Source organism: Scyliorhinus torazame, chromosome 22 (assembly GCF_047496885.1).
Source record: "Scyliorhinus torazame isolate Kashiwa2021f chromosome 22, sScyTor2.1, whole genome shotgun sequence".
In the NCBI taxonomy this organism is placed as follows: Eukaryota; Metazoa; Chordata; class Chondrichthyes; order Carcharhiniformes; family Scyliorhinidae; genus Scyliorhinus; species Scyliorhinus torazame.
In genome coordinates, this window is record NC_092728.1 from 38,814,371 (window position 1) to 38,823,655 (window position 9,285).

General features: G+C 48.0%; 1 protein-coding gene across 2 annotated transcripts in view; it reads left to right on the forward strand.

Annotated features, from left to right (window-relative positions):
* The window catches only part of LOC140399018 (rab-like protein 6), a 202,136-nt gene extending 194,867 nt beyond the window's left edge, over positions 1-7,269 (forward strand). For both annotated transcript variants that reach the window (XM_072488074.1, XM_072488073.1), the window contains one exon: positions 782-7,269. In XM_072488074.1, coding sequence (XP_072344175.1) covers positions 782-1,027 — 246 coding nt within the window. In that variant the 3' untranslated portion in view covers positions 1,028-7,269. The remainder of the gene's footprint in view (positions 1-781) is intronic.
* The last annotated feature ends 2,016 nt before the right edge of the window (positions 7,270-9,285 follow it).

Consider the following 9,285-nt stretch of genomic DNA (forward strand, 5'->3'; position numbering starts at 1 on the left):
ACACGCCCACCTCCCATCCATTGACTCTGTCTACACATCCCGCTGCCTGGGGAAAGCGGGCAGCATAGTCAAAGACCCCTCCCACCCAGCTTATTCATTCGTCCAACCTCTCTCATATCGGGCAGGAGATACAGAAGCCTGAGACCATGCACTAACATTTAGCACAGTGGTTAGCACTGCTGCCTCACAGCTCCAGGGTCCTAGGTTCAATTCTGGTGTGGAGTTTGCACTTTCTCCCCGTGTCTGCGTGGGTTTCCTCCGGGGTGCTCCGGTTTCCCCCCACAGTCCAAAGATGTGCAGGTTAGGTGGATTGGCCATGCTAAATTACTCCTTTGTGTCCAAAAAAAGGTCACGTGGGGTTACTGGGTTATGGGGATAGAGTGGAGGTTTGGGGTTAAGTAGGGTGCTCTTTCCAAGGGCTGGTGAAGACTCGATGGGCCGAATGGCCTCCTTCTGCATTTTAAATTCTAACAGGTTTAAAAACAGCTTCTTCCCAGCTGTTACCAGACTCCTGAATGACCCTCTTATTGACTGAACTGATCTCTCCACGCATCTTCTCTACTGAGGAGTACTACACTCCGTAAGCTTCACCCGATGCCTGTGCCTGTGTATTTAACATTGTGTATCTATGTCCTATGTTTTTTCATGTATGGAAAGATCTGTCTGGACTGTACGCAGAACAATTCTTTTCACTGTACCTCAGTACACGAGACAAGAAATCAAATCCAAATCCAGTCCAGATCTGAGAGCAGTTACCGCACCATGTGTTTTGCTTTATCAGGAGGACGAGAAATTGGAAAAGAAGAGGCACAAGCCAAGGAAAAGTAAAGAGAAAGAGAAGGAAGCAACAGACGAGTGTCAGAAAAAGGAGAAGCAAATGACATCTGAAGAGAAGAGGAGGAGGAAGAAAGTGAAGACCAAGGAAAAATCTGATAAGGACATGGAGGATTTGGAGAAGTTTCTGATTGGCAGCGGTGATAGTCATGTTGTGAGGAGCAAGGGTGGTGGAGACTATGAGGAGCTATAGTCTCTGCCCAAATTGTTGTGTTATCTTCATGTTACTACCCTGTTTCTACACTTTAACAAACCCTCTTTAACATTGGCACAAAGCACGTGCCCGAGCTTTGTGGAAGAAGCTGTTCATGTTGAGCTCTGGTTATTTCCACTCAACTCCTCCCATCACAGGCTGATTTTGTAAGTTTTTAACTATTTGGAGTGTGGATGGTGCTGAAGGTGTACTGCTTGGCTCTGGATTTCTGGTTTCAGCTGGCTTTCATCAAGTGACCAGTACTTCCCCAGCTAAATGAGCCCTTGTGGTCACTTCATTCTAATTCAATTCCAGCCTCTCGAAATGGGTGAGCTCTTCAAAGTGAAACAGGAAATGTTGGCCTTCAGCAGAGTTTCCCTGCAGAATCCATTGCGTTTGAATCAAATCTGGTTTCATGACCTCTGAGCGGGTACAGAATGCCAGCTTTTGTGAAATGCAGCACCCCTCTGCCAGGTGAGAATGGCTCAGTGAACACTCCCATAACCAAAGTGCTCTGCCAGTAGCCCCACTCCCCCCACACCATCTTTGGCTGGGGGACATTAAACTCACAGGCATGCTCATTTTGGATGTCTCTAATTTAAGGGTTGTTTCTTCTCTTCCCCATATCCAAAATGTATCTCCCCTTTGTAACACCCCAATCCTTAAACCACTCCAGTGAAAATGTTGGTATTCTACCCGCTGCATTCTCCCCCCCCCCCCCCCCCCCACGCAAGTAGGCCCGTTGCAAAGCAGCTGGAGGCCGCACTGTGGGCTTCGTTGACAGTCTCTCCCTTCCAGCACCCCCAGCCTCACTGGCATGTTAGAAGTGAGTGCCGAGTCCTGCATCTCCCAATACCCCAGTGTATAAACCCACCTCTAATTTCCACCCTCACTGAAAGAGTCACAGAAGTGGCTCAGTGGGACTTGGAATTGACTGAAATGAACGAACACGTATAATCCCGGCAGCCTGTCGCTTCACGTAAAACTGTGATGTTGAACATCAAGTTGTTGGGCAAAGGGCTTTTGATGGCGAATGAAGTATCCAACCTGAGTATTAACCAATTAACGCTGGTCCTGTGCGTTTTTCAGTTACAAGGTGTAGTGACATTGTTGGACTGCTAGTCAAAGCTCAGGTATTCCAAGGCTTAGCAGGTGAAAGTCTTCACTGAATGGATAGTACAAGAGCAAGGAATCTGGACCAATTCAACAGAGGGTCTGACTTGGGAATTGGACCCAAAGACTCGAGGGCAGCTAACACGGAGCAGGTTCTGAGCCTGGAGCTGGTTTACAGATTTAAAATACTCATGCACTGTACTATTCTGCAGTTGTGGGATTTTTCTTTGGAGGTGTTGTATGCATCGCAGACTGTGCTGTCCCAGAGCTGTGACTAAGTGGGTCAGTGTCCACTCCCAACAATCCACTTCTGACATAAGATTCCATTTTCACTCTTGTGCCCAATGAGGTTTTAACCAATCATGTGGCAGGTGTTAGCAAACTGGCAGAAAGTTTTGACACTAGTCTTGCTTTCTGAAACTGAGACCTCTTCCATTGCAGAATACGCTGCTGTACTCTCTTTCTGCAGGAAGCAAGAGTGCAGGATTTCTACAACCTGATTTTACTGGGTGCTCAAGATGATTTGTACGTTCTTGCGTTCGCATTAGTTCAGCGATTTCATGTGTGCGTTCCCCTGTCATTACTGCTTGCGTTCCTCTCTCAGTGTGGTTTGCGTTCCCCTCTCACTGTGGTTTGCGTTCCCCTCTCTCACTGTAGTTTGCATTCCCCCTCTCTCACTGCAGTTTGTATTCCCCCTCCCACTGTGGTTTGCATTTCCCCCACCGGTGTTTTTGAGTTCCTCCTCTCTCACAGTGGTTTGTGTTCCTCTCTCACTGTGGTTTGTGTTCCTCTCTCACTGTGGTTTGTGTTCCTCTCTCACTGTGGTTTGTGTTCCTCTCTCACTGTGGTTTGTGTTCCGCTCTCACTGTGGTTTGTGCTCCTCTCTCACTGTGGTTTGTGTTCCTCTCTCACTGTGGTTTGTGTTCCTCTCTCACTGTGGTTTGTGTTCCTCTCTCACTGTGGTTTGCATTTCCCCCACCGGTGTTTTTGAGTTCCTCCTCTCTCACAGTGGTTTGTGTTCCTCTCTCACTGTGGTTTGTGTTCCTCTCTCACTGTGGTTTGTGTTCCTCTCTCACTGTGGTTTGTGTTCCTCCTCTCTCACTGTGGTTTGTGTTCCTCTCTCACTGTGGTTTGTGCTCCTCTCTCACTGTGGTTTGTGTTCCTCTCTCACTGTGGTTTGTGTTCCTCCTCTCTCACTGTGGTTTGTGTTCCTCTCTCACTGTAGTTTGTGTTCTTCTCTCACTGTGGTTTGTGTTCCTCTCTCACTGTGGTTTGTGTTCCTCCTCTCTCACTGTGGTTTGTGTTCCTCTCTCACTGTAGTTTGTGTTCTTCTCTCACTGTGGTTTGTGTTCCTCTCTCACTGTGGTTTGTGTTCCCCCTCTCTCACTGTGGTTTGTGTTCCTCTCTCACTGTGGTTTGTGCTCCTCTCTCACTGTGGTTTGTGCTCCTCCCTCACTGTGGTTTGTGTTCCTCTCTCACTGTGGTTTGTGTTCCCCCTCTCTCACCACTGTGGTTTGTGCTCCTCTCTCACTGTGGTTTGTGCTCCTCTCTCACTGTGATTTGTGCTCCTCTCTCACTGTGGTTTGTGCTCCTCTCTCACTGTGGTTTGTGCTCCTCTCTCACTGTGGTTTGTGTTCCTCTATCACTGTGGTTTGTGTTCCTCTCTCACTGTGGTTTGTGTTCCTCCTCTCTCACTGTGGTTTGTGTTCCTCTCTCACTGTGGTTTGTGCTCCTCTCTCACTGTGGTTTGTGTTCCTCTCTCAATGTGGTTTGTGTTCCTCTCTCACTGTGGTTTGTGTTCCTCTCTCACTGTGGTTTGTGTTCCTCTCTCACTGTGGTTTGTGTTCCTCTCTCACTGTGGTTTGTGTTCCTCTCTCACTGTGGTTTGTGTTCCTCTCTCACTGTGGTTTGTGTTCCTCTCTCACTGTGGTTTGTGTTCCTCTCTCACTGTGGTTTGTGTTCCTCTCTCACTGTGGTTTGTGTTCCTCTCTCACTGTGGTTTGTGTTCCTCTCTCACTGTGGTTTGTGTTCCTCTCTCACTGTGGTTTGTGTTCCTCTCTCACTGTGGTTTGTGTTCCTCTCTCACCGTGGTTTGTGCTCCTCTCTCACTGTGGTTTGTATTCCTCCTCTCTCACTGTGGTTTGTGTTCCTCTCTCACTGTGGTTTGTGTTCCTCTCTCACTGTGGTTTGTGTTCTCTCACTGTGGTTTGTGTTCCTCTCTCACCGTGGTTTGTGCTCCTCTCTCACTGTGGTTTGTGTTCCTCCTCTCTCACTGTGGTTTGTGTTCCTCCTCTCTCACTGTGGTTTGTGCTCCTCTCTCACTGTGGTTTGTGTTCCTCTCTCACTGTGGTTTGTGTTCCTCTCTGACTGTGGTTTGTGTTCCTCTCTCACTGTGGTTTGTGTTCCTCTCTCACTGTGGTTTGTGTTCCTCTCTCACTGTGGTTTGTGTTCCTCTCTCACTGTGGTTTGTGCTCCTCTCTCACTGTGGTTTGTGTTCCCGCTCTCTCACTGTGGTTTGTGCTCCTCTCTCACTGTGGTTTGTGTTCCCGCTCTCTCACTGTGGTTTGTGTTCCCGCTCTCTCACTGTGGTTTGTGTTCCCCCTCTCTCACTGTGGTTTGTGTTCCCCCTCTCTCACTGTGGTTTGTGTTCCCCCTCTCTCACTGTGGTTTGTGTTCCCCCTCTCTCTCGGTGGTTTTCCTTCCACCCTCTCATGGTGGTTTGTGTTCCCCCTCTCACACTGGTTTGCATTCCCCCTTTCTCATGGTGGTTTGCGTTCCCTGTCCGTCACAGTGTTTTGCCTCTTTCACAGTGGTTTGCGTTCCTGCTCTCACTGTGGCTTGCTTGCCCCCTCTTGCAGTTTGAGTTAGCCTCTCTCGTGGTGGTTTGCATTTCCCCCCTCTCGTGGTGGTTTGCGTTCCCCTGCTCTCGCGGTGGTTCGCGTCCCCGCTCTCGCGGTGGTTCGCGTCCCCGCTCTGGCGGTGGTTTGTGTTACCTCTTGTGTGTGTCGGGTTTCTTCACTCATTGCATTAATTGTACATCTGGGGTGACTGCCTAATGGGACATCCTGTGAGCAGGAGGTGGGTAGGATGTCAAACCCCAACTTTAAAGTAAATTAGGAGTGTTCCTTTTGTACAACTGATACTTGAGACTTTGACTGCAACTCAAAAGTGTTTCTGTCGTGAAAATCCCCTATCTGAATATCATGAACTGGAATGAGAGAACTTTTCCCTATTTAGGTTAGTAAAGTTTCTTGAACACTAATTACTCTGATGAGGTTCAATATTATTGTACATTGAGATTCTAAAAAAGCAATGGTGTTCTTTGCAATTTCTGATCACCCTTAGGATTGATTCCCGGTGTGGAAGGTTTCAGTTGTCAATGTTCTCTCTGACCTTATCCCATGCTATCAGGATCTAAACCTATCAAAGTTTGACACCTCGAGCAATATTAATATTTTTATATCATTCCAGGTTTGCGGCCTTGCTAGCGGTGCCAGCAGGTAGCGGTGCTGGCATCCTGTGGCGCCGGCATTCGGCGGTGCTGGTGTGTAGCGGTGCCAGCGTGCACTGGTGCTGGTGTGTAGCGGTGCCAGCGTGCACTGGTGCTGGCGTGTAGCGGTGCCAGCGTGCACTGGTGCTGGTGTGTAGCGGTGCCAGCGTGCACTGGTGCTGGTGTGTAGCGGTGCCAGCGTGCACTGGTGCTGGTGTGTAGCGGTGCCAGCGTGCACTGGTGCTGGTGTGTAGCGGTGCCAGCGTGCACTGGTGCTGGCGTGTAGCGGTGCCAGCGTGCAGCGGTGCTGGTGTGTAGCGGTGCTGGCACACAGTGATGCTGGCGTGCAGCGGTGCCAGCGTGTAGCGGTGCTGGCACACAGTGATGCTGGCGTGCAGCGGTGCCAGCTATCAGGGAGGCTGGCTTACACATATATGCTTCCAACTATTTCACTGGGTCACATCTCAGGAAGTCACAGTCCAGAGGGAGCTGGATCCCAAATAGCATCTCAGACAGCATCCAAGTCTCTCCTCTCCTGGTATGAGATATTTAACAATTGCTTCTAATTTCCCTGTCTCACATTGATCTAAATTCTGAAGCCTGAGATATTGGAGTTTCTAACATCTCAGTTTTAATGTAGTATCTAAGCCCTGCTCTGGCCTGGTTTTGCTACTCGGGATTTACTAAGGGATTGAGTAGAGGACAGGGGCCAGTTCAGTAGCTCTTGTTGATAGAGTCTGGACTCCCATTTCGAGCGTCCAGGCTCAAATTCCAACTCTGCTGGCCAATATGTGAAGTTTAAGGAGAATATGTGAGCTGTTCCAATCCGTTTCCAGGGGCTGTGCACCTGCCTGCCTGGCGAAGCAGCGGGAGGAGGGAAAAGGTGGATTCCCCCAAATATTGGATTATACTCTCAGTCTCTGAGATACAGCTTACCCAGAAGGATATGTCGCTACGCTGAGGTTTTAGACGGTGAACACTGGGGTGTGAGAGGGAGAGTTTCTGCTGTAAAGTGTAAGTGCTACCTGGAATATTGCTTTCAGGTTTTTAAAATTGGAGTTTAGAGAGGGCGTTCTTTGGAAGGGCTATCCGGTAGACCCATTGCCCTGCTCTTTTTCCATCGCACAATCGAAAAATGAGAGCTGGGGTGTTAAGGGATAATGTCAAAATACACCTTCACACCGAAAGTAGTGTCAATCTGAATTTACTCACCCAAAATTCTGCAGATTCTGGGAGTCAGTTAGAGCTTTCACGTCTGACATTTGTAGATTTTTATTGGGTTAGAGCAACAGGGAATATGGAACAGGGCTGGATTAAGAGGCAGATAAACCAAGCGAAGCAGGTTCAGGGGATGAATGGCCTTTTCCTGATCTGAATTTTTGGAGAATGTGTGTATTAAATGTTCCTGCATTACATAGCAATTTCAAAACACAGAGAGATTGCTTGTTTACTGACACTAACGGCACCGGGGAGTTTGAGTTCTCCATAACTCAGAGGTGTTAATGATCAAATCTCCTCTCTCTGGCTGATATCTGGGATATGTTCAGTCACAGGAGGGCTGTGTGTGGCTCAAACCTTCCCCTTGCACTCTGTATGTAAACTTATCTTCAATGATGTTCATTAAAGGCAAAAAATATTATTTTCTTGCTTAAGAGGCTTGGCTGATGGATGTTGCTTGTGTATTTGGTCAGGTTTGTTTGTGTCCTTTGGGGCAGCACTTTGATGGTGGTGCATGACCGGGTACTCCCCAGATAAACTCCCAGTGACTGTGAACTCACTGGATAAACTCCCAGTGATTGGAAACTCACTGGATAAACTCCCAGTGATTGGAAACTCACTGGATCAACTCCCAGTGAGTGGAAACTCACTGGATCAACTCCCAGTGACTGTGAACTCACTGGATCAACTCCCAGTGATTGGAAACTCACTGGATAAACTCCCAGTGATTGGAAACTCACTAGATAAACTCCCAGTGAGTGGAAACTCACTGGATAAACTCCGAGTGACTGTGAACTCGCTGGATAAACTCCCAGTGATTGGAAACTCACTGGATAAACTCCCAGTGATTGGGTACTCACTAGATAAACTCCCAGTGATTGGAAACTCACTGGATAAACTCCCAGTGATTGGGTACTCACTGGATCAACTCCCAGTGATTGGGATGTCACTGAATAAACTCCCAGCAATTGGAAACCCACTGGATAAACTCCGTGATTGGAAACCCACTAGATCAACTCCCAGTGATTGGAAACTCACTGGATAAACCCCCAGTCACTGTGAACTCGCTGGATAAACTCCCAGTGATTGGAAACTCGCTGGATAAACTCCCAGTGATTAGGTACTCACTAGATAAACTCCCAGTGACTGTGAACTCGCTGGATAAACTCCCAGTGATTGGGATGTCACTGGATAAACTCCCAGTGATTGGGTACTCGCTGGATAAACACCCAGTGACTGTGAACTCGCTGGATAAACACCCAGTGATTGGAAACTCGCTGGATAAACTCCCAGTGATTGGGTACTCACTGGATAAACACCCAGTGACTGTGAACTCGCTGGATAAACACCCAGTGATTGGAAACTCGCTGGATAAACTCCCAGTGACTGGAAACTCACTGGATCAACTCCCAGTGACTGTGAACTCACTGGATCAACTCCCAGTGACTGTGAACTCACTGGATAAACTCCCAGTCATTGGAAACTCACTGGATAAACTCCCAGTGATTGGAAACTCGCTGGATAAACTCCCAGTGAGTGGAAACTCACTGGATAAACTCCGAGTGACTGTGAACTCGCTGGATAAACTCCCAGTGATTGGAAACCCGCTGGATGAACTCCCAGTGATCGGAAACTCACTGGATAAACTCCCAGTGATTGGGTACTCACTAGATAAACTCCCAGTGATTGGAAACTCACTGGATAAACTCCCAGTGACTGTGAACTCGCTGGATAAACTCCCAGTGATTGGGTACTCACTGAATCAACTCCCAGTGATTGGGATGTCACTGAATAAACTCCCAGCGATTGGAAACTCACTGGATCAACTCCCACTGATTGGAAACCCACTGGATAAACTCCCAGTGAGTGGAAACTCACTGGATAAACTCCCAGTGAGTGGAAACTCACTAGATAAACTCCCAGTGATTGGAAACTCACTGGATCAACTCACAGTGACTGTGAACTCGCTGGATAAACTCCCAGTGATTGGGTACTCACTAGATAAACTCCCAGTGATTGGAAACTCGCTGGATAAACTCCCAGTGATTGGGTACTCACTAGATAAACTCCCAGTGATTGGGATGTCACTGGATAAACTCCCAGTGATTGGAAACTCGCTGGATAAACTCCGTGATTGGAAACTCACTGGATAAACTCCCAGTGATTGGGTACTCACTAGATAAACTCCCAGTGATTGAGTACTCACTAGATAAACTCCCAGTGATTGGAAACTCGCTGGATAAACTCCCAGTGATTGGGTACTCACTAGATAAACTCCCAGTGATTGGGTACTCACTAGATAAACTCCCAGTGAGTGGAAACTCACTGGATAAACTCCCAGTGATTGGGTACTCACTAGAAAAACTCCCAGTGACTGTGAACTCACTGGATCAACTCCCAGTGACTGTGAACTCACTGGATAAACTCCCAGTGATTG